This window comes from Bufo gargarizans, chromosome 4 (genome assembly GCF_014858855.1).
Source record: "Bufo gargarizans isolate SCDJY-AF-19 chromosome 4, ASM1485885v1, whole genome shotgun sequence".
Classification (NCBI taxonomy): Eukaryota; Metazoa; Chordata; class Amphibia; order Anura; family Bufonidae; genus Bufo; species Bufo gargarizans.
The window spans coordinates 495184158-495209925 of record NC_058083.1 but is presented as its reverse complement, the minus strand read 5'-3'; the positions used below and the strand labels follow the sequence as shown (position 1 = coordinate 495209925).

Genomic DNA, 25768 nt, shown 5'->3' with positions numbered 1-25768 from the left:
TAAGACAGGGTCAGATATAAAGCACAAGGAATTCAGAGTCCATTTCAATGTCTGGAAGAGACAGCCACTATGTCCCAAAGGTCTCATCTGTCAATGCTATAGAGGCGGCTGCAATTTAACCCTTCCTTTTAATGTCTGGACATCCTGGCATAAATGAGGGTTTGTGTCTGTCAGTGCCTTGAAAAAGTATTCATACCCTTTGAACGTTTCCACATTTTTTTCACGTTACACCCATAAACTTAAATATATTTTATTGGGATTTTATGTGATAGACCAAAGTAGTATGTGTGAAGAGAAAAGAAAATAATAAATGGTTTTTAAACCTTTTAATAAATAAAAATCTGAAAAGTGTGGCGTGTATTTGTACTCAGCCCCCTGTACTCTGATACCCCTAAATAAAATCTAGTGTGACCAAGTGCCTTCAGAAGTCACCTAATTAGTAAACAGAGTCCACCTGTGTGTAATATTTATTAGAGAACATTAGTGATCACACAGCATCAGGAAAACCAAGGAACACACCAGACAGGTCAGGGATAAAGATGTGGAAAAGAGTAAAGCAGGGTTAGGTTCTAAAAAAAAAAAAAATATGCCAAGCTCTGAACATCTTATGGAGCACTGTTCAATTCATTATCAGAAAATGGAAGGAGTACGGCACAACTGCAAACCTACCAAAACATGGCCGTCCACCTAAACCGACAGCCCAAACAAGGAGAGTACTAATGAGAGAAGCAGCCAAGAGCCCCATGGTCATGGTCACCCTGGAGGAGCTGTAGAGATCCACAGCTCAGGTGGGAGAATCTGTCCACAGGACAACTAATATTCGTGTACTCCACAAATCTGGCCTTTATGGAAGCGTGGCAAGAAGAAAGACATTTTTGAAAGTAAGCCATAAGATGTCTCGTTTGCAGTTTTCCACAAGCCATGCAGGGGACACAGCAAACATGTGGAAGAAGGTGCTCTGGTTAGATGAGACCAAAGTTGAACTTTTTGGCCTGAATGAAAAACTAAAACTGCACATCACTCTAAACACACCATCCCCATCATGCTGTGGGATGCTTTTCTTCAGCAGGGGCAGGGAAGCTGGTCAGAGTTGAAGGAAAAGACGGATGGAGCTAAATTCAGAGCATCCTGGAGGAAAACCTGGTAGAGGCTGCAAAAGACTTGAGTCTGGGGCGGAGGTTCACTTATCAGCAGGACAAGGACCTTAAATATACAGCTAGAGCTACAATGGAATGGTTTAGATCAAGGTATAATCATGTGTTAGACTGGTCCAGTCAAAATCGAGACCTAAATCCCATTGAGAATCTGCGGCAAGACTTGAAAATTGCTGTTCACAGACGCTCTCCATGAGCTATTTCGCAAAGAATGGGCAAAAATGTTAGCCTCTAGATGTGCAAAGCTGGTGGAGACCTACCCCAAAAGACTTGCAGCTGTAACTGCAGAGAAAGGTGGTCCTACAAAGTCCTGAATCATGGGGGGCAGAATACAAATGCACGCCACACTTTTTTTATTTATTATAAATTTTGAAAAACATGTATCATTTTCTTCACTTCACACATACTCGCTACTTTGTGTTGGTCTAACACATAAAATCCCAATAAAATACATTTAAGTTTGTGGGTGTAAGGTGAAAAAAGGTGAAAAAGTGCAAGGGGTATGAATGCTTTTTCAAGGCACTGTACATCACAGGGGTCCTTGCAAGCTTCACACTGTGACGTTTAACGTGTAGGTTATTAAAAACAGGTGCACATCAACACATATGTGACAGACCAGTGAAATCGGTGCATTTCCACCATGTAACCTAATCCCTCTGGTTGGTTGCCATCTTGTATGTAGCACTTCCTGTTGCTATATCCAACCAAACCCATGATGCACTTCTCCTTCCTCTGCCATAGATCCAGCATCTCCCCTAGCAACCCTCAGCTACTTTATAGCTTCTCCCACCCAGTTACATAGACACTCCCCTATCACTGCCCCCTAGAAGTGACATCACAGGAAATAAGAAAAAGCTGCATGGACATGGTCATGTGACCACAGCCCAGAAAAGGAGATAGAGGCAATAAAGGTAACAGAAATACATTACAAAATTACAGCGACCTTTATAAATTTTTAAAGGATGTTGATGCAAACTGCAAAACTTATTTAACCCCTTAAGGACCCATGACGTACATGTACGTCATCTCTGGCCGTGACTTAAGGACCAGAGAAGTACATGTACGTCATGGTGATCGGGCGGGAGCAGGAACTGCGCCGCCCGATCAGCGGCAGGGGTCCGGCAGTCACTGATAGCCGGACCCCTGCTGCATGCGCCAGCATCGGTGAAATCACTGATGTCGGCGCATTAACCCCTGCACAGCCACGGTCAGCGCTGTCTGCGGCACGTGTGATGTCCGTGCAGGAAGAAAACAGCCATCGGATCCCCACGCTGCTGTGACGGGGACCCAATGGCATGGAAGGCAGCACGATCCCTTCCTTAGGCATTGTGGCTGCCTTCCGTGACAGCCTGTGAGATCCAGCCCCCTGGATCTCACAGGAAGCAGGCTGTAAGTGTATTACATTCAGTAATACACTTACAGCCAATGCATCACAATACAGAAGTATTGTCATGCATCGTAAAGGGGATCAGACCCCCAGAAGTTGAGGTCCCAGAGTGGGACAAAAAAAATAAAGTTAAAAAAAGTTTAAAAAAAAATAGTTTTCCCCCCAAAAAATTTAAAGTTTCAAGTATCGACCGACGCTATAAAAATATCACATGACCTAACCCCTCAGGTGAACACCGTCAAAAAAATAAAATAAAAACTGTGCTAAATAAACCATTTGTTTGTCACCTTACATCACTCAAAATGCAACACCAAGCGATCAAAAAGGCGTATACCTCCCAAAATAGGGAGGAAAATTTTAGTTTCTAAAATGGGGTTGTTTTGGGGCGGTTTCTATTATGTAAGCCTCACAAAGTGACTTTAGACCTGAACTGGTCCTTAAAAAGTGGGTTTTGGAAATTTGGAAAGCCTTCTAACGTCCCCAAAAAATAAAATGGCATTCACAAAATGATCCAAACATGAAGTAGACATATGGGAAATGTAAAGTAATAACTATTTTTGGAGGTATTACTATCTATTATACAAGTAAAGAAATAGAAATTTGGAATGTGAAGGAGGGCGCACTGTGCATGCGCAGCCGCCCTCCATTCATTTTCTACGGGCCGGCGAAAATAGCCAAGCGCTGTCTCGGCTATTTCCGTCAGCCCCATAGAAATGAATGGGAGTGGGGGCCACGCATGCGCGGTACGCTCCCATTCACTTCTATGGGAAGCCGGCTTGGTGGTGGCCGGACCGGAGTCCTCCAGCCACCACCTTGCGGGGCTCCGTTCTCGATATAGGTGCGGGTCCTAGCATTGGGACCTGCACCTATAAGACAATGGGGGCAATATCCTAGCGATATGCCCCTATTGTCCATGATGAGACAACCCCTTTAAGGTGAAATATGGCAGGGTCCTTAAGGGGTTAATCCCCCTTGTACTCTGCTCCTCTCTGTTCCCATCTCCGCCCTTCACCTCTTTGGTCTCTCTCTTCTCCCACGTCTCTCTCTCTCTAGTTTACCTGTATCAGGGCATTGAATTTGGCATTTTTTTTATTAGGATATGTTCCCGGCACATATGCTGAATTTATTTTTTACCATTGATATCTATGGCAAAGGTATATTGTGGATAGGGAATAACTTAATCTAACTGGAGTACCCCTTTAAGGTGGCAATACACATGCAGAAGCTAAGGTGGCAATACATATTAGACTGGCCAACCATCTGATGTGTATAAGTATTTCCCTACTCTTCCTAAAAGCAGATGTTGGGGGAAAAGTAGGGTTGGACTCCTGGATTTCAACATGTCCAATCCTTCAATGGAGAGAGGTTGCCACTGCAGTCTCGCAGCAACTCAATCCCCTCTTCCTATATGCTGTCGGCCGAGCATGCATGTGTATGGGGAGCTTACAAGACATATCAGTCAGCCAACATTCCTCCAAGGTGGGGGCACCCAAAGTCAGAACGTCTCTTTCGCTATGAGCTGCAATCGTTTTCATTTTTGCTGTTCATACTGAAATTTCTTGTACAGAGCATTTTATATAGAGATGACAAACCCCGCAGTGAACGCTACTTATTTTTATGTCACGGCAATGAAGATAAAAATGAGAGGCTCCGTGTTCCCATACAGAGGTCTTCATGCAGCTAAAAAAAATCAATGACTTCATAAAAGTGCCTTGATCGCAACCAGAATTTCAGAAATAAAGTTTTTGTGTTATTAGTCATTGCTCCAGGGACTGGCACTAGGGCAGAAATGTGCTCGTAGACTGGTATCTTCAATACACTGGAAAGGTCAGGATATTGATTCATGTACAGGTCGGAAAAGGGCAAGGCTGGATCAGCAATAGTCTGGAGTAGTAGGAGATCAAGAAAAACGAAATATCAAGTATCACGGTGATCCTTTACAGCACAGCATGTAGCTACTCATTCCCTGTACCGTATGAATGGCTCGGGGATGGGGGACACAGTCCCGGCCTGTACATCGTATGCAGGAATCACTATCACACGCAGGAATCTGTCACGGGTAGAGTCAAGGGGAATCAGGATAGAGCGGAGGTGCACCCCCTGAGCTGCCACCCGGTCCCCTGTCCCTGCCTACTTGCACCACCCGCCCTAGGTGACGGAGCGCAACTGGGCGACAGTCCCTAACCTACTAAGTGCAAGCAGAGAGAAAGAGACAGCAGGGAAGAGGACAGCCCCTGAGAAGTAACAATAAGAGGACAAGAGGTAGAACAAAAACGGAAGGCGAAGCGGGTCAACTAGCCGAGGTCAGTCCAGGAGGTCACGTCAGAACAAGGGAAGAGGCAAAGACAAATCCATAAACAAGCCGGGGTCAAAATCCGAGAGGTACAGTCAAGGTACAGGGAGCAGGCAGAAGAGGTGTCAAGAGGCGGATCGAGGTTCAATTCCAGAGGTAGGATATGCCCCCATTGTCTGATAGGTGCGGGTCCCACCGCTGGGACTCGCACCTACAAAGAGAACGGAGCCGGGGAGAGTTGTGGCTGGCGCTAGGCGCAGCTCCCCGCCTCTCCCATTGAAGTGAATGGGAGCGCACCGCGCATGCGCGGCCACCGCTCCCAATCTTTTTAATGGGGCCGACGGAAATAGCCGAGCCAGTGCTCGGCTATTTTCGGCGGCTCCATAGAAATGAATGGAGGGCGTCTGCGAATGCGCAGTGTGCCCTCCTCAACTTTCTCCTCTCCGTTCTCCTTGTAGGTGCGGGTCCCCGAGGTGGGACCCGCACCTATCAGACAATGGGGGCATATCCTAGCGATATGCCCCCATTGTCTAAGATGGGATAACCCCTTTAATCATCCTGTGGGATCCAGCGCATGCGCAGATGAAGCCGGGCTCGATAAGCCTCACTTTACTACATATGCCCGGAGAGTACAAGTATTTTGCGTTATGAAATTCTGTTAACGGAATTTTAGGACGGAATGCAAAACTGAATCCTTTAAGAGGCATTCAGTTTTTCCGCATCCTAATACATATCTGATATTGATGACCTATCCTCAGGATAGGTTATCAACAGTAAAAGCCTGGACAACCCCTTTAACTTCCATTTTACCATGACATCCCTGTGCCCTAATGGGACAGATGAAAAGAGGTTCCAAAGATGAGACACTGCCTTTAACTCATCTCTACCTTACAAGAAAAACTCCCATCTAAAAACTGATCTACTATAAAGGTCTCAATGTCACCTCTGGGGGTTCCAGCGATCATATACAGGTTACATGTAATGGATGTATATCATGTCATAACCACTAGAAAATGTCAAGTTACTTCTCCTGACAGGTCTATTTTAGTGCATACTTGTATTCCCCGTGAAGTAACAATTGTGGGGCACCTTTTCTTATAACTCTGTATTGGGACATTCCTCTATTATTCCAGCTAGAAATGTATAAATAAATTAATAACTGGGTGTTACTATCGTCCTTGTCAAAGTGGTGTGTCCCTACACAGTGCGATACGGTCAGATCTGATAGGACAGTGTAGACATACCCCCTCCCAATTGGTAACTCCCCATTTTTAAATGACCCATACATTTCTAGAAGTGATACTAGAGGAATAGCACAATACAGAGTTTTAAATAAAAATACAAGTTTCAGAATGGTTATTTCATGCGGAATACAAGCATCTACTACAACAGACGGGTCCGGGGAGGCAAAAGGTCCACATTACAATGGAGAGCGTGTAAACATAAAGACGAAGGATGACATTTATCAGGACTGGGGTTTACTTCGCCGGTCTAAATTCCTCCTAGGCCACTGGAGGATGCGGCAAATTTATGTAGAGATGCACGACTCTCACAGATTTGGCGCCCTGCGATAGTCTAAAATCTCCGGCAGCCTCCAGGCAGTGAGGCGTGAATAAATATAAATGTGGCAGACCGGCAGCGACGTCCCCTCCCTGCCCTAGTCTCACCACTTCTGAAAAGTGGCATGAAGGAGGAAAAGTCACAGATTTTGGCGCAAATGTGGCGTGCAACAAAATCAGCGGCTTTATTACGCCGCTATTGTGGTGTAAATCACATCGTAAATGTCCCTCAAAGGCTTTACCTGGTGATGCTGGACTCGATTTATATTGCAAGTGAAGTTGTGATATAAATGGAATTTGTCGACGTCTTTCACGTTTCCTTCCTTTTCCTTTCCGGTTGACTTGGCCAGTGTGGAGTGGAGGGTGACGAAGTTCTGTTTGCAGCTGGAAGTAAAATAAAACAATGGCTGGATGACGCAATGTGATAGATACAGTGCGCAGCACCAGCGCCCCGGACCTGGTCCTGCCAGCAGTGTGCTCACATCCAGCAGTTCTGAGCAGGCATACTGGCGCACTAAACGTCACTGCTAGCCAAACTCAACATTCCCTCCAAGTTCAGGCCTGGGGCTAAGCACTGCTGCTCCTCTGCTGCAAGAAGCGTCGTCAGGATAGCTCATCAGTTTTAATGTGGAAGCAGAAGGCTTCCAGCGCCGGCGTACTGCTGCGCAGCTCCCATTAACTCGAACAGGAGCTGAGCTGCAGTACCCTGGCACGCCCACTATGGATCTGTATACGGATCTGATATGGATGACCTATCCTGAGAATAGGTAATCATTACCTATACCCGAACAATCCCTTTAAAGGGAATCTGTCAGCAGTTGTTTTGACCATGCTAAACTGCTGACAGGACTCAGTAAGGGCTGGAGAAGGCAGGACAAACGTAACTTTTGTGGAGCTTTTCTCATCAGGGGTATTGAGAATATAAACTTTTATTCTGCCAGATTCTGTTCTTGCAAGTGTCCGGACGTAGTTGTGACAACTGTAGTGGTCTTCTTGGTTGGATGCTACTGCCGCCACTCACAGCAGAGGGGAGCGGCTGTGAAGCAGTTTCAATGTAGAGAGCACTTGACAGGGAAGCTGCACAGCTTGGGCACTTCAGGAGCAGAATAAAACTTAATATTCACACTACTTCTGAGGATAGCTCCACAAAAGGTACATTTGTCCTGCTCTTGCTGTCGTGTAGATAGGTCATCAATATCAATTCCTGGATAAACCAGTAAAAATTTTAGATTTTTTTTTATTTTTTATAAAGACTAATTGAAAAAAAGATTTTAGCCCAAAACGAGTAAAATACAATAATTATTTTAAAAAATGCCCCAAAAGTGTCCATAGCCTTTAATGACTAAAACTCTGGTGACAGGTTCCCCCTAAAATGAACGGCTCCCAACTCAATTTTTTTATATTCTTCTTAAAGAGGTTTCATTATCGTAGGCAGAACATTTAACACAAGACCCTGGCAAATAACTAATTCTGCTGGTGGAAGATGAAGCTGGCAGCACATTTCCTCTACAGTGGCCACTACAATAGACAAGTTTAAAGTTAAAGTCCATCTGTCAGCAGTTTTGTACCTATGACACTGGCTGACCTGTTACATGTGCACTTGGCAGCTGAAGACATCTGTGTTGGTCCCATGTTCATATGTGTCTGCATTGCTGAGAAAAATAAAGTTTTAATATATGCAAATGAGCCTCTAGGAGCAACGGGGTGTTGCCATTACACCTAGAGGCTCTGCCCTCTCGGCAACTGACGCACTCACGCACTTTGATTGACAGGGCCAGGGGGTGATGATTTTTTCACTGCCTCTCAATCAAAGTGCAGAGGGCGTAGCAGTTACAGAGAGAGCTGAGCCTCTAGGTGTAACAGCAACGCCCCAGTTGCTCCTAGAGGCTCATTTGCATACATTAAAACTTTGTTTTTCTCAGCAATGCGGACACATATGAACATGGGACCAACACAGATACCTTCACTGCCAAGCGCACATGTAACAGGTCATAGGTACAAAACTGCTGACAGATGCCCTTTAATACAAGACACTTACTAATGTATTGTGATTGTCCATATTGCCTCCTTTTCTGTCTTGATTCAGTTTTCCATCACATTATACACTGCTCATATCCAGGGGTTATGACCATCCTGCAACCTAGCAGCAGTGGTCGTGCTTACACACTATAGGAAAAAGCTCCGGCCTGTTTGGTGCCCAGGACCGCGGGAGTGTGTATGGGCACGTATGCGCAGCAGCTCCCATCCCAGCCTCCTCGTATCTGCACTGCAGCGGTGGCTGTAACCCCTGGATATGAGCAGTGTATAATGTGATGGAAAAATTAATCCAGCCAGCAAAGGAGACAATATGGACAATCACAATACATTAGTAAGTGCCTTGTAGTAACTTTGTCTACATGATAAATGCCAGTTGCTGAAGTGAGACAACCCCATTATAGACAAGTAGCACAAAATGCACATAAAATAGTTTTGAGAGACACTTAAAATCTATCAGGTCTTTGCCTTAGAAAAGCTTGTTCTGGAGTGAAACAGGAAACTTGTGCTCAGGAATTCAGGAACAAGAAGGACAATTCGTGTGTAATGCCCAGTGTTTGTAAGCTGAGCAGCTGGATGCGGGTGGGACTGTCTGCTGCAGTGTGACCGAGACCTGCTGCAGTGTGACCGAGACCTGCTGCAGTGTGACCGAGACCTGCTGCAGTGTGACCGAGACCTGCTGCAGTGTGACCGAGACCTGCTGCAGTGTGACCGAGACCTGCTGCAGTGTGACCGAGACCTGCTGCAGTGTGACCGAGACCTGCTGCAGTGTGACCGAGACCTGCTGCAGTGTGACCGAGACCTGCTGCAGTGTGACCGAGACCTGCTGCAGGTCCTTTAGAACAGGGACCAGCAACCTTCGGCACACCAACTGTTGTGAAACTACAATTCCCAGCATGCTCCATTCATTTCTACGAGAGTTCTGTGAAGAGCAGAGGAAGTATGCACGCTGGGTGTTGTAGTTACACAACAGCTGGAGTGCCGTAGGTTGCCTACCCGTGCTTTAGAGGGAGGGACAGACCGATATACCATAAGACTATGATGGGTGGTGATCTGACGTCCGGGACTCTTGCTGATCTGTAGAATGAAGGAACTAAGGCCTCGTGCACATGGCCGTTGCCTGACCGTGCCCGTATTGCGGCCCGCAAACAGAAGGTGCGCAATATGCGGGCACCGGCAGTGACCGCATCATGGATGCAGACTCATTCACTTGAATCCAGAACGGAGGTTGGCCTCCACAAAAAAAATCAAACGTGTTGTTTTTTTTTTTTTGTTTTTTTTTGCAGTGCGGACGGATCACGGACCCATTCAAGTTAAATGGGTCTGGATCTGTCGCGGCAGCCACACGGAGATTGCCCGTGCATTGGGGACAAATTGCAGTCCCCAATGCACGGAACAGCCGAGCAACGCCCGTGTGCAAGAGGCCTAAGGTCCCTTCTGCATTTTTCTGCAGAGAAGCGCTCCTGGCCACCCGGAATCTGTGCTGTAGGGTCCTGCACTTCTCATGGACGGGAGCGTCACTGTGAAGGGAAAAACCAGCACTGCTGTCCTTTCATCCTAAAGACCCCCATACCCATTAGGGTATTGTTGGCCAAATCTGCCCACAACAGCGGGTCCGGCCAATAGTCCAATGTGTGTGGGGAGCTCTCAGCTCTTCTCTGACAGATGATGTCAAGGCAGAAAAGTACTGGGCGAAGTGGGTATTTTCGCCTGATCCTTTAGTTTTCCTCGGAGATAAGCCAGGAGTGCTGGATGTCTCTCTTGGGAGAAATGATCCTTACGGGGGTCAGCATCTAAAATGCATTAACACGTAAAACACCTTGCACAGAATGACAAGCGCCGGATACGGACGGTACCATGTGTCTCTACTTACAGATTTCTAATGTGCTCCAGCGAGTCCTTATCTTTGGCAATCATGTCTGCTAAGATGTGCTGCACGCCCGTCTCTATGTCCTGAAGTGTTAATAGGCCTTTAATGGAAAGCGGAATACAGGTAATAGGTTATGGTCATATATCAAAAAACATGCCCAATGTTAAGACCATACATAATATGGCACGTATGGTTTCAGGATCGTTGTGCAATGAAATGGTGCTGTATACTTTGCACTATGCAGTAGAGTGTATGGATGTCAGCACATGAAAGCTGTACTACACACAAACGCCCCAAATCAAAAATCCCAATTATTTTGTTTACTTGGAGGTGATTAATTGGGTAGAAGGAAGACTGGATCTCTGGGAAATGGCAGATCATGCAATCAGAAGAGATTAGCCACGAGATCTGTTGTGTTACACTGCCCTCTAGTGGTATTACACTGCGCTTGTGCAGTTTATCAAGAAATAACAACTACTATTCTTCTTTAATTCCTGTTAATTACACAACAGCCCAGATTTACTAACCCTTTAAACGGTGTAGACGGCCGTCTAGACTTGCACCAGATTTATCACAGGGGCTCAAGCTGGACGATAAACCTGTCTAACTCTATACTAATTATTGGTTGGCTTACTTTCGGACAGATTTGAACACCAAAATTGTAGTGGAACATGTCACACCTAGGCCATGCCCCCTTAAAATACACACAACCTTTCCATGAAGCTACGCCCCCTTTGCACCATAACTGATAAATATCAGATCTCCGGGGAGGACCGGCCACTGGGACCCCCAGAAATCACCAGGGGACCCCCAGCCCCTTTTTGGAATGGAGTGGTAGTGCGCATTGCTCCTCTCACTTCTAGGGGACTGATGAGAGCACTGTCTACATGTGCACTACCATCCGGTTCAGAGAGGGGCTTCAGGGACCTTTGGTACCTGTGATCACCGCAGGTTCCAGCATTGGACAACCCTAAGTAAAGATAGATAATTACCCAAAAGTGTATTTATACTGAAAAAAATATACTTGAAAAACACTTTTTAAAGGGAACCTCCACAGCTAATGTGACCACAGACATTTTGAATAACCCGTTTCTTTACAGAAGCCTTGATATTACAGTCTCATAGCCTGCAGCTACTATACTCACATGTCCCTAGGACAACACTACTTGTCACAGGGACTCTTATGTGTACCCAAATTACCATCCAAACAGATCCACGCATCCACTATTGCAGTGATTTAGGATGTCTGGAAGGTGATTTGTAAGACAAGGCTAAATCTGGCTGAGTTGTCACGAGGGTTGGAGAGTTTTCAGGCTTCAGGCTCTTGTGTCTACACACGCCAGTTGTCCTCGGCCTTGGTGCTTGACCTCACCGGCTGGCAGTTCTGTTACCGCATTGCCTGGGTGGCTGTAATTCGGCATATTCAACCCATAATGATGATCATGTAATCTATAAATGCAATTCCTGATGGACCCACTATTTAACATTTATCTACAGGACCGGTAATACATGTGTGATTGCTGGGGGTCAAACTGCTGGGACCCCCAGCAATCACAAGAATGGAGGTCCCTGAATCCTCTGTGTGACGGAGCAGCAGTGTCTATGTGTGACCAGCAGTCCATGCGACTGCCAAAGCTGAGCACTATATTTTCCAGTCCCATAGACAGTGAAAGGACCGGTGGTCACACATTCACACTACTGTTCTGTTCACACAGGGGACTCAGGGACCCCTGTTCACATGATCCAGTGGTCGTACATTTATTATCGATCTTGTGGATAGGTGGTTCATGTTGTCCATGGGTCAACCCCTTTAAGACATATCCCATTTCAAGCTTACCTTCTGTGTTAGGTTTTATGTACATATGAAGGTTAAGTTGTTGGGGGGACTCAATCAGGGCTTTGGCAGCAGCTTCCAGTCCCAGCTGCCTGGCTCTCTGAGCTTTGGTGCCTTTGCTTCCAGTTTTGTAAGGTGTGTACTAGATAGAAGATAGGAGAGGAAGTTACTTCTATGGTCAAGTCCTGTCCTTATCTGTATATGCATATAGGTAGTTACTATATATGTATGGCACATCTATATGGAAAAAAGTATTGGGACACCCTCACATTAGACCTACAGGATCTTTGATGACATCTCATTCTAAATCAATAGACATTAATATGGGGTTGGTAATCTCTTTGCAGCTAAAACATCTTCTACTCTTCTGGGAAGACTTTCTACAAGATTTTGGCGTGTTTCTGTGGGAATTTTTGTCCATTTATCCAGAAGAGCATTTGTGAGGTCAGACATTGATGTTGGAGGAGAAGACCTGGCTCACAGTCTGTCTTTTAGTTCACCCCAAAGTTGTTGGATGGGGTTGAGGTCAGGACTCTGTGTGGGCCGGTCACGTTCTTCCACACCAAACTCCCCCAACCATGCCTTTATGGACCTTTCTTTGTGCACTGGGGCACAGTCAGGCTGGAACAGGAGAGAGCCTTCCCCAAACTGTTCCCACAAAGGCAGAAGGACAATGCAATTGTCCAACATGTCTTGGCATGCTGAAGCATTAAGATTTCCATTCACTGGACCTAGGACAACCCCTGAAATACACCCCACAGTATTATCTCTCCTCCACCAAACATTACAGCTGGCACAATGCAGTCAGGCCGGTAACGTTCTCCTGGCATTCACCAACCCCAGACTCATCAAGTGTGATTCCTCACTCCACAGAATACGTTTCCACTGCTGCAGAGTACAGTATCGCCATTTCTTACACCACTCCATTAGACGCTTGGCATTGTGCTTGGTGATGTGAGGGTTGTATGCAGTTGCCCGGTTATGGAAACCCATGTCATGGAGTTCTGGTACAGCAGTTTTTGTGCTCAGATTATTTCCAGAGGAGGTTTTAACTTTGCAGTTATGGAGACAGCAAAGTGTTGGTGACTTTTATACACTATGGGAGTCATTTATTCACCTGAAATACGACTATATTAGGCATATTTCAGGGGCAGAGTGCTAACTGTTGCGCCGCAATCTGCGACTTCTCCCACGTTGCGCACCACGGGAAGGGAAGGGAACAGGCCGGCAGGGCCGTCTTATTCATCATTTTCTACTCCTGTTTTAGGCGTAGAAAAAGGCCTAAATGTAAGCCAGCTCGGAAACTGTCTTACATTTAGAGGAAGTGGTGGATCCGCCGAAGTTATGAAGAGGCCGGCGCCTCTTCATACCTCCAGCGGATCCACCGTCAGGTGTAGGGGTTATTGAGACCGGCATCTATAACGCCGGTGTTACTAAGTGTGCCCCTATGTGTCTCAGCACGTCTGAGTTATTGTGGTTCCACTTTGTAATAATACCGCTCACAGGTGATGGTGGAATATTTAGGAGGGAAAAAATTTCAGGAACTGACTTGTGGCAGCGGTGACATCCTATTACAGGACCACGCTGGAATTCAGTGAGCTCTGTAGAACGAGCTATTCTTTCACAAATGTAAGGGCAGACTGCATGGCTAGGGGCTGGATTTTATACACCTGTGGCAATGGGACTGAATAAAACACCTGAATTCAACAATTAAGAGGCATGCCCTAATACTCCATACATGCAAATACCACACATACATGGCACATCTATATATGTATACAGGCATATACTAACCACATGCTCGACTTCATCCATTGTTCTGCAGTTCAGCATGGCGGTGTGTAGGCTGGAGTTCAGTTTCCCTTCTTTCCTTAGTTTTTCTACCAGATTGTGAGCTTTTTTTGAAACTGACCTGATCAAAGTAACATAAAAAAATTGCTAAATTTGGTTTTAGACAATTGTAAAAAAAAAAAAAAAAAGTCAGTTTCTCAGACACAAAAGATTTGGCTAGCTTTGTTACTTATCAACTTCTCGTCTATCCTCCATGGAGTGCACTATACTAGAAGAAGCCGGACAGGACAAATGCTCTTTCTACAGACCCTGCTTTCTTCTTTATAATTAGTTGCCAGTGGAGAGGACCACATTATATGGATGAATCCATTGGATGGGCATCTGCTGTGCCAGTCATGGTCAAAGCTCCAGGGCTTATTGGTCTCGTGTACTGTTCTGCCGGGGTGGCAGGCGAAAGATGACATTGGCATTGCCAGTCCTTTACACTCCCTGCCTGCGGCCGTCTGCTCTGAAAGGAGCGAGCACAGGAGAACAATAGGGAGGAAAGGATCATCACGTAACTCACTTTAACCTTCTCACTGCCAAAGACATATGCCGCACATCACAGCTTTAGGCTACATGCACACGAACGTTGTTTGTTTCTGTGTCCGATCCGTTTTTTGTTTTTTTTTGCGGATAGGATGCGGATCCATTCATTTCAATGGGTCCGCAAAAAATGTGGATAGCACACTGTGTGCTATCCGTATGTCTATTCCGTAGCCCCGCAAAAAAAATAGAACATGTCCTATTCTTGTCCGTTTTAGGCATTGTTACAATGGATCAGTAAAAAGAAAAAAAAACTAATGGTATACGGATGTCATCCGTTTTTTTTGCGGATCCACAATTTGCGGAACGCAAAACACATACAGTCGTGTGCATGTAGCCTTAAGCACTTGCTGCAAATTGAATATAAGGGGTAGGTCTTGGCATCCTATTAAAGCCCCAAATCTTAGCTTCCGAATGAGACCTAACCGAATATGCTAGGTGCAATGTTTGGGTGCAGAATAAAGATGGTGGCAGCACAAAACGTTTTAATTGCTGGTTCTCTGTATCTGTATAAGGGAAAGGGAGCTGCAGGAGACGCCGGGAAGAAGGATCACTCCCTGTTACAGTCATCTCTTCCCCTGCACAGTCTCCCACGACCCCAGGGGGGATACAGGAACTTGCCTTCATGTTATTACCATTCTTACCCATCAGGGATTAGATGTGCTCTCTGCCAGACACATATCTCGTAATGGACAGCATGGAGGCTCAGCAGTTAGCACTGCTGCCTTGCTGAGCTGTGTAGTAGGCATGTTGGTCCCCAGTCCATTCATTTCTCTGGGACTTACGCTCCATCAGTCCCATAGAAGTAAATGGAGCAGTGGACTAATTTTCAGACTACTACTCCATTCAGACAGGGGACTCAGGGAACACTCGTTCTCTGGATCACAGGGAGTCCTAGTGGTCAGACCCCCCTGCGATCCCCCTGCTATCCACTATCCCAGGGCTGGCCAACCTGCGGCTCTCCAGCTGTTGCAAAACTACAACTCCCAGCATGCCCAGTCTGCCTACAGCTATCAGCCTACAGCAGGGAATGGTGGGAGTTGTAGTTTTACAACAGCCGGAGAGCCACAGGTTGCTAGTAGAAATATAATTTCCATGACCACGGTACAACCAGCTCTTGCACGGCTATATATGTTACCACCCTGGTTTATTATATAGAGCGAGTGCGCAGTAATGCTAATCGGTCACCGTAATATGCCCTCCTGCCAGCTGCATATGACAGGGACAGGTCTGCTGTACCATTAATCCAAATGTACAAAACAAAAAAGGCCTCATGCACACAACCGTATTTTGGGTCCACGTCCGATCCGCATTTTTTATGGATTGCACATAGACCCATTTATTTCTGTGGGTTTGCAAAAATACAGACAACGCACAAATGTCATCAGTGTGCTGTCTGCATCCATCTGGCCACCCCACGAATTATAGAACATTTCCTATTCTCGTCCGTTTTGTGGACAAGAATAGGCAATTCTAGTGAAAAATTGCGGAATGCACGCAGCCAGTACCCCTATTTTGTAGATCCACGATCTGTGGACTGCAAAACATGCACAGTTGTGTACATGAAGCCCAAATGAGTAGAGTGTTAAGCGTTTGCCACTTACAGCTGCAGTGTATACAGTAAGATACACAGCAGCAGTTACTTAAAGGGGTATTCCCATCTCTGACATTGGGGGCATATTGCAAGGATATGCCCCCATTGTATGATGGGTGTGGGTCCCACCTCTGGGACCCGCATAGTGCAGGAAGGGGCACCACACATGCATTCCTATGGGAGCACTGAAAATAGCTGAGCACTTGCTTGGCTATTTCCATCAGCCCCATAAAAGTGAAAGGAGCAGTGACTGCGCTTGCACAGCAGGCTTCCCATTACTTTGAATGGAACTTCCGAAAATAGCCGAGTGTGACAGCACTCCCATAGGATCGAATGTAGGGTGGCCGCGCATGTGCAGTGGCGCCATCTGGTACTTTGCAGGATTCATTCTGTAGGTGCGAGTCCCAGGGGTGGCTAGCAATATGCCCCCAATGTCAGAGATGGGAAAACCCCTTTAACAGTGAGCGGAAGGAAGGAGGTGAGTGCGCTCCCCTCATAAATACAGTGGACTCTGTAACTATGAATCTTCTGTATTAGATTCTATTAACCAAGCGGCGGCGCCTTGCTATCTGGTCATACAGTGCAGCAGACCGCATACAGAGCAACATAGTGTGGTGACAGACCTGCTTTAACTGTGAAGAATCCTGTGATCTCACCTTAATTCCTCTAGGCTTTGCTGTACTTCTCTCAAGGCTTCTGCATCCAGGTTGTTAATGAGCTCCTTCCTGTACCGAGCGATGAAGGGTATGGTGTTCTCATCCTGAAAGAGCTGGATGAGGTTGGAGCAAACCCAGGGTTCAATATTTGTTCTATCTGATAAAACCTGAAGAAGAAAAAGCCAAGATGAGAAAATATGACGCATAACATAGTGGTCCCAGTGCAACCATCAACAAAAACAGAACTTTTATTGGATCCAACATTAAAGCATCCACGTTCAGACCAAGCGTGACAAGGAGAAAACATTACAATAAGCTTTCTTCTTGGACAGGTAACATATGAGCGGAAGGCACCGTCTTGAAGACTTTGATGGTATATCGCTAGGATATATCAGTAAAGTCAGATAGATGCAGGTCTCAGAGGTGGGACCCAAACCTATCTCTAAAATGGGCCCCCGAAAGCGAATGAGAGCACACCATTCTCCATTCATTTCTACGGTAGTTCCGAAAACAGCCTCCATTCACTTCTATGGGACTGCCGGACATAGCCGAGCTAGTGTTCTGGTATTTTCGGCAGTCCCATAGAAGTGAATGGAGGGCGGTTGTGCATATGAGGCTGCTCTCTACTCACTTCTGGGGTCCTGTTCTGGAGATTGGGGCAGGTCTCAGAAGCGAGACCGGCATCTATCAGACATTGGTAGCACATACCACCGATATGGCACCAATGTCTCAGATGAGACAACCCCTTTAAGTCTCTGAACATATCATTACTTATCAGTCCTATGTTGTAGTCCAGAGCTGCGTTCATAATTCTTCCGGGGATACAGCAGGACAGTTGGGTATGTTTAAATGGCATTTAAGTAGAGGCTGAAACTGGCCTCCGAAATCCTAGTGTTCTTCACAATGATTTTGGATGTACCTTGATGCTGGCACGGTGCAGATTTTTTCAGCTTCACAATTATTGAAGTTGGAATTTCAGAAGCTGTTACTGCCCCATGCCTTCACACAATCAGCCTGAAAAAACACCATATGAACATACCCTTAGCTGCTCCTACAACAGATTACTGCACTGACCCTGGTGTAAAGACTGGACTTCCACCGCACAAACAAGGCAAACGTGTGTAAAAAGTCAATTTGCAATTCTGGGAGATTTCAGCTCTGGAGCTCGCAGAATTGTAAATGTAAGGCTACTTTCACACTAGCGTTCGGCTGTCCGCTCGTGAGCTCCGTTTGAAGGGGCTCACGAGCGGACCCGAACGCAGCCGTCCAGCCCTGATGCAGTCTGAATGGAGCGGATCCGCTCAGACTGCATCAGTCTGGCGGCGTTCAGCCTCCGCTCCGCTCGCCTCCGCACGGACAGGCGGACAGCTGAACGCTGCTTGCAGCGTTCGGGTGTCCGCCTGGCCGTGCGGAGGCGTGCGGATCCGCCCAGACTTACAATGTAAGTCAATGGGGACGGATCCGTTTGAAGATGCCACAATATGGCTCAATCTTCAGGCGGATCCGTCCCCCATTGACTTTACATTGAAAGTCTGGACGGATCCGTACGAGGCTATTTTCACACTTAGCTTTTATATGCTAAAATAATGCAGACGGATCCGTTCTGAACGGAGCCTCCGTCTGCATTATTATGATCGGATCCGTTCAGAACGGATCCGATCAAACGCTAGTGTGAAAGTAGCCTAACTCTGATCTACAAGGCGTTCCTTAACCTTTTATACAGTCCTCCAAAGTCCACGGCAATTCTGTATCTGGGCTGCGTCCTAATGGAATAATAAAGGCTTTATTTTTACATGATACTTGGTGCTTTGGAAACTGGCACTGGTGAAACAGAAATATGGATCCATGGCCTCCAAACATTGGCCTGTTGGGAGTTCTGGTTTTGCAACAGCTGAAGACCCCCAGGGTCCCCCCACCAAAACCCATGTGTCCGTCCAGCACTTACCTCAACAATGTTCCAGTTCATGTCAGAGCCATCAGAGCCTGAAGTGGTGCCCTTATATTTCACCACCTTCCCCACAGGATCAGCAGACGTCTTCATTTTCTTGGCCGGTGGACCACCAAACGTGAAATCATCTGGCGGCTCTTCTTCCTCCACCTTGGAAGGAAACTCATTCTTTACTTTCACTCCCATGTCCAGGCTGCTAGTAGAGGGGAAATCTTCAATGCCAATGCTTCTCCGTTCTACCTTTACTGGAACCAGCTTCAGACTGCTCTTCCGCTTGGCTGGGCTTTTTGGATTTAATTTTAGTGTCTTTTCTTTTTTAATGGGTTGAACAATAGATAACATCTGTAAAAAAAGTAATCAGAATTAGAAAACAAGTTTTTAAAAATTTGTTAAAGACTTCCACGGCTTTTAATATCCTTATATCGCATTCCGGGAGAAAGATTCTCACTTAAAGGGGTTGTGCAGCGATTTATATTGATGACCATCGGGGATCGTCAGGGCTCCGACACCTGGCACCCCGCATATCAGCTGTTTAACCAGGAGAACCGCTTCCTGGTCTTTACACTAAGCGCCGTCTCCTGTGAAGCGGCGGCGTACTGTAATTACAAGCACTCGCTCCATTCACTCGTTATTACATTGCACTTCTGAGACTAAGTGCAGTGTAATGAACAGCAATCGGAGCACCGCCTGCTCTTCAAACAGCTGATCAGCGGGGGTGGCGGCTGTCAGACCACAACCGAACATATATTGATGACCAATCCTCAGGATAGGTCATCAATATAAATTGCTGCACAACCCTTTTAAGATCCAGTATTGTCTTAAAGTGGCCCTTCATTATCATAGGACAGATCCCCACTGTTCATAAAGTGATGGTATGGAAAACCCCTTTAAATACCTACGCTAAACTAAAATCCATTTCCAGTCTCATGAGACATTTGGGTTGCTACCCTATCACCACCATGATGATCACGGCAGCCGTGTATAAGCATATGTTCACCAGCAGATCAGAGCATGGCATTTACATTACAAGCAACTAAAGCTGGATTTTCATGGGGCAATTGTTGGGACCGATTATCGGGAATTAATTTTACTACAAACGCTCATTCCCGATAATTAGCCTGTGCAAATGTACAGCAAATCACCTGATGAACGGGGAAAAAGCTCATTCATTGGGTGAAATAATTGTTGATGCGGACACCTCAATCATCATTTCCGGGCAGCAGATCAGGCTGCACTGGATGGTGATCACTGGATGTAAATGCTGCTCCTCACCTCCACTGATCAGCAGGCAATTATCGGGAAGGAACGGTACATAAAAATGCCTTAAAGGGGTTGTCTAACTTCAGCAAATGGCATTTATCATGTAGAGACATTAATACAAGGCACTTACTAACGTATTGTGATTGTCCATATTGCTTCCTTTGCTGGCTTGATTCATTTTTCCATCGCATTATACACTGCTTGTTTCCATGGTTACAGCCACCCTGCAATCCATCAGTGGTGGTTGTGCTTGCACACTATAGGAAAAAGCGTCAGCCTATGTGCGCTCCCGCAGTCCCGACCACCAGTGAGCTGGCGTTTTTCCTATACTGTGCAAGCGCGACCACCGCTGCTGGATTGCAGGGTGGTCGTAACCCCTGGAAATGAGCAGTGTATAATGTGATGGAAAAATGAATAAAGCCAGCAAAGGAAGCAATATGGACAATCACAATACATTAGTAAGTGCCTTGTACAAGTGGTCCCTCATGATACAATATTAATTGGTTCCAGGATGACCGTTGTATGTTGTGTATGTTGAAACCATTGTAAGTTGAGTAATCGGTTCCAAAGCCCCAAAATGTCATCCAAGATAAGAGAAAACAAAGATTTAAGTAAAATAAGCAGATAACTGAGACAGATAAAACAGTCCTGACATATAACAGGAATAGCTGATAACTAGTAACTGATGCAGCTAGTTTACCAGAGAAGTGACCATGACTGGTTGGATCTGTGTCTGAGACCTTGTATGTGGAGTCTGGTTTCAACTTAGGATGGGTCAGAAAAGACCACTGTATGATGAAGATATTGTGTCCTGAGGCCATTGTATCCTGAGGGATCACTGTAGTAACTTTCTCTACATGATAAATGCCACTTGCTGAAGTGAGACAACCCCTTTAAGGAATAAAAACATAAAAACACAAGCACATTCCATACACACCGGGGCTAAAGAGGAGAAGCATAACGTTCCTGTTGAATTCTGTACAAAGTGATATATTTAGATGGACATTGGGACTCCCTAAATAACCACAGAAACAATGTCCTCATGGACGACACATCAATGACACTGAAATACCTCTTGTTCCCTTGAAGCCTCTGTCATATGAACGTCATGATCCTGAGTGGCTTCTCCATCTTCTTCAGCAGCGCTCAAAGTTTTGGTTATTTTTTTTGCAGCGACCTAAGGCAAATAAAAATGTATATATCTGTAAAAAGTCTGTTTAACGGAGGGCCGTTTTTCAAATGATAGAATTTAAAGGGGCGTTCCAGCCGACGGTGCTGATAGGTAGGGATCAGAGGAGTAAGATCCCTGTCTGTAGAGTCAGTGTACAGTAGGTCCCATGACTCCAGTGCTGCTGTAGACCTCAGACATTGAAAAACACTAATGGGAGGCGAAGCTGGAAAGGGCTGTACACTGACAGATATTCCGCAGCACCGACATTCTCCTCCCTTGTTGTTCCCAACGGGGCTCACAATCTAAGTTCCCTATCAGTATGTCTATGGAGAAACCCAGAGGAAACCCACACAAACACGGGGAGAACATAGAAACTCCATGCAGATGTTGTCTTTGGTTGGATTTGCACCCCGGACCCCAGCGCTATGCGTGTGCAGCCTCTCTGACCTTCTATTAAAGAGGTTAGCCACTATATGTGTATTACTGATCATGTGTTGGGAACAATACTTGTAGCAGAAGGCTGCTGTCCGAAGCATTGTGCACTAATTACTTACCTGCATGCTGGCACTGCAGTCCAGAAATGGCCACTGATGGAGGGTCGAGTGACCAGTCCCGTCCATCAGTGGCCTCCTTTGACTAACACTGTATATGGACTGTTCATATGCTAGTTCGCCTGTCCATCCGCAGTGGAGACCGCTGATGGACAGGACTGATCACCAGACCCTCCATCAGAGGTCAAGTTGTGACCGAAGTGCCAGGATGCAGGTAAGCAATAAATGCAGTACACGATGATTAAGCATATCAAACCATTAGACATGAGTGCCAATGGTTCAATAAAAGTATAAAACTATTATTCGCAGCCTTTGCGTGCTCTTCCCAGCACTTTCGCAGCAATACACATATAGTGGACAACCCCTTTAATGTTGTACTGGGGTTGTAATCAGCTCAGCCGAAACCCTGCTGTCTCATGTCTATTCTTCACTTTTCTGTTTTTCCTGACAATAGTCACCACTAGGGGGAGCTTAGGAGCTCACCGACTTATCATCAAGATTATTGGGATCCTAAAGATGGCTGCAGGAAGGCAGAATTTCAACTCTATGGCTTTGAGGAGGAAAGCAGGGGAAGAAGAAAGCTGTATAATATGAAATGATTCTGCACAGAAGTAGTTACATACCTGTGGACACCCGCCATTCCCTGCACCCACCTTTCTAGGTTTGGGGGCAGCAGCCTTCCTTGGCTTCGCTGCCGTTTTCTTCACAGCTGCTTTGGCGGCTGTGCTTTGTTTTTTAGAGGGTTTTTTCTCCGGCATCCATTCCTCCTCATCTTTAGACTCTTCTCCCGAATCTGACCTAATAAAAACAGTACAAGATGTCACAGCGCCGATCATAAAGGAAGACATGAAAATGTCTGCACGCTTCCAATAGGCCCCTGTAAAATCTGACAACAGAGGTCACCCTGATATTCTGCAGATTCTATACAATTTCCCTTTGTATTTGGATGTAGCAATGACCTTAGAGATCATCAAATCGATTCATATGATGCTACGCATGAACAGTCGCTGCTCCGGGAGGAGAATCAAACCCTCTGCGCTTGCGCTGTTTATCAGGTTGCAGGGGGGAGCTTCGTCAGCAGTGGGGACGGCCCTTCGCAGGTGAAGAACTCTTTTTGATGTACTAATCGGCTCTCTCATCACCAGCCCTTCTCATTGTACAACTCTTGGATCTGACCTTATGCAGCCATTACTCCTTCTAGGCCGGTCTCACACGCAGCGGGGGAGGTTTACTAAGCTGATTTCTGACTCAATCTGCACCAAAAACCGGCATGCATGCCTTCCATCGCATTTTATTGTGTGTGTTTTGGACACTTTTTGCACCCCACTAGAAAAGAGGGTGTGGCTTAGAATAAAACAGGTGTGGCTTAGCAGGAAGGGCGTGGCTTATGATCTGACACCGTGCCCCAAAACAGCAAAGTAAGACAACCAACGGGGGGCGTAAAAGGGTCTAACGTTTTAAGCAAGATGCTCCGAATTCACCATACCGCGTGAGCCAATTGGGGGTATCTTCTCCAGTGTGTTAAAGGGATTCTGTCACCTCCTTTTACGATTTTAAGCTGGCACCATCGCTATGTTGACTAAAGTAGCTTATTTCCAGGACTCTTCTTTTTACTTAATTTCGTTTAGTAGTTTTGATGTAAAAGCGATTTTAATGTTATGCTAATTAGGGTCCAAGGTGCCCAGAGGGGCGTTTTTGTCACTCTCCGGTGCCCAGTGACGCCCCCTGCAGTGCCCAGTGACGCCTCCTGATCATCAAATAACCTCCCACAGCCCGGCAAACGGTTCCGCCCCCTCCCCACGTCATAGTCTACCTTCTAGAAATGCCCCCTCCTTCTTCCTGTCTGCGGCCAGAAAACTCGTGCAGGCGCAGTACCGCCTGCGCCTGCGCGATCATCAACCTGCTGAGGGCAACAGCCTCAAAAGTCTCACTGGGCATGCGCCGAGCCCAGTGATGTGACCTGAGCGCTGTTGCCCTCAGGACGTTGATGATCGCGCAGGAAGGCGATGATTGCGCGAGTTTTCTGGCCGCAGACAGGAAGAGGGACGGGGCATTTCTATAAGGTAGACTATGACGTGGGGAGGGGGCGGAACCGTTTGGCAGGGCTGTGGGAGGTTATTTGATGATCAGGAGGCGTCACTGGGCACTGCAGGGGGCGTCACTGGGCACCGGAGAGTGAGAAAAACGCCCCTCTGGGCACCTTGGACCCTAATTAGCATAACATAAAAATCGCTTTTACATCAAAACTACTAAAGAAATTAAGTAAAAAGAAGAGTCCTGGAAAAAGGCTACTTTAGTCAACATAGCGATGGTGCCAGCTTAAAATCGTAAAAGGAGGTGACAGATTCCCTTTAAAGTATTTTTTCCACAAATTTTTTGCACTTTGCTTTTGCCCCTCCCCCCAAAAAAAACTATGTGTTTAGATGGTAGTTTCAGGGTATTTATTGTAATCATGGGTCCCATCAATGCATCAAATACTCACATTCCACTCAGGAAGGACAGCTCCTGCTTAGGGGCCACAGCCGTGGTTCTTGCCCTTCTCGGTAGGCCAGACATCTAAGAGACAGATTAGAAATATTATGTGTACCAAATGTAAAAGGAAAGCACCACTATGCGTACACATGGCATCGACACCCAGCAGGCACCATGCACAGGTCCATTACTAATTATTTGGACCAGCTGCTCGCAGCTGTGTCTCTCCACATCTGAGGTCACATCGGGCAGGAGGGCACGCCCGCACAGCCTTTTTAAAAACACAGCCGCTCAGGACGCAATTTGTGCTTTGGATTTGCTGCAGATTTCACCCCATGCAGTGCAATGAGTGCAATCTGCAGCATAAGGTTGACAAACTTCTACTGTAGGGTTTAAAATCTCAATCCCATTGTGGAGGCTGCATCAGAGGTCGCAATACGGAAGGAAATGTTACACTTTACAGTCTTAGGGCTCATCCACACGAACGTGCCATGTTTTGCGGTCTGCAAATTGTGGATCCAAATAACACGGATACTGCCTGCGTGCCTTCCGCAATTTGCGGGGAGGAACGGGCGGCCCATTATAGAAATGCCTATTCGCGTCCGCAAAACGGACAAGAATAGGACATGATCTATCATTTTTGCAGGGCCACGGAACAGAGCAACGGATGTGGACAGCACACGGAGTGTGCGGCCCCATTGAAGCGAATGGGTCTGCATCCGAGCCGCCCAAAAAATGGGGCTCAGATGCGGAAACAAACCGCGTTTGTGTGAATGCACCCTTATGTGTATCTCTGCACGAGACTCTGTATCAGCGCAGCTTGTGAGGTCTAATCCTGGCGCAAGTGGCAGCAACTGGACAGACGTCACAGGCTGCGCTGATGTAGCGCTGTGGGTCACCACGGGAGCCCAGTACTGACTGAACCAGGGCTCCTGCTGTAACGGCTGGGATTTGAGATAACTCCAATGCCAGCCACTTAACTCAATAGCGACCGCAGCATCTAGGCTGTTATAGGGAGAGGGCTCCCTCTGCTATCATCAGCGAACCCATCAATGGCATTGCCATGGCGGCCAGGAGCCTAACAAAGGCCCCCTGACATGTCTATTAGACCGTCCCACAGGCTCAGCTATTTAAAACATGCAGATTGGATGTGGAACAAAAATACAGTCGCGTGCATGAGGCCGTCCCGGAAGCCTTCAGTTACTCCCTCCTATCCCCACATAAGTCCACTTTATGTTACTTAAATAATACTATATCCTCCCGAACTATTACCTACACAGGTAGAATTAGGTGCCTCAAGCGTAGCGCGCTATCAATGGGAGTCTAACGTGATGAAGTGAGGCACAATGCTTATATATATATACACATAAAAAAGATGTAAGAAAAGACATACAGTAACACAAGGCACAACAGATTTTTTAAAATAAAAAAATAAACCAGAAACCTAACACTCACGTGGATAGGTATAGGCTCCGGCGCGAAAAAATCTTTCACATCCAGTGCCCCAAGTAATGACCCCCAGCCCTGGATCTTCAAACCTTTTCAACTTTCTCGTCCTATATCCATCCCCCCGTCCTCTGATGTCACTGCCAGGATCTGGGTCCAGCTA

General features: G+C 46.4%; 1 protein-coding gene across 2 annotated transcripts in view; it reads right to left on the bottom strand.

The window, feature by feature from the left end:
• Positions 1 to 25768, bottom strand: part of SRBD1 (S1 RNA binding domain 1) — a 204828-nt gene that overhangs the window by 171739 nt on the left and 7321 nt on the right. The window contains exons 2-10 of one of the 2 annotated variants that reach the window (XM_044289689.1): positions 24170 to 24243; positions 22341 to 22485; positions 21038 to 21142; positions 18703 to 19047; positions 16758 to 16924; positions 13926 to 14043; positions 12135 to 12273; positions 10301 to 10397; positions 6636 to 6777 (exon numbers count right to left, since the gene is read on the bottom strand). In XM_044289689.1, the coding sequence (XP_044145624.1) occupies positions 6636 to 6777; positions 10301 to 10397; positions 12135 to 12273; positions 13926 to 14043; positions 16758 to 16924; positions 18703 to 19047; positions 21038 to 21142; positions 22341 to 22485; positions 24170 to 24243 (1332 nt within the window). The remainder of the gene's footprint in view (positions 1 to 6635; positions 6778 to 10300; positions 10398 to 12134; positions 12274 to 13925; positions 14044 to 16757; positions 16925 to 18702; positions 19048 to 21037; positions 21143 to 22340; positions 22486 to 24169; positions 24244 to 25768) is intronic. The other variant, XM_044289690.1, reaches the window with a different exon arrangement.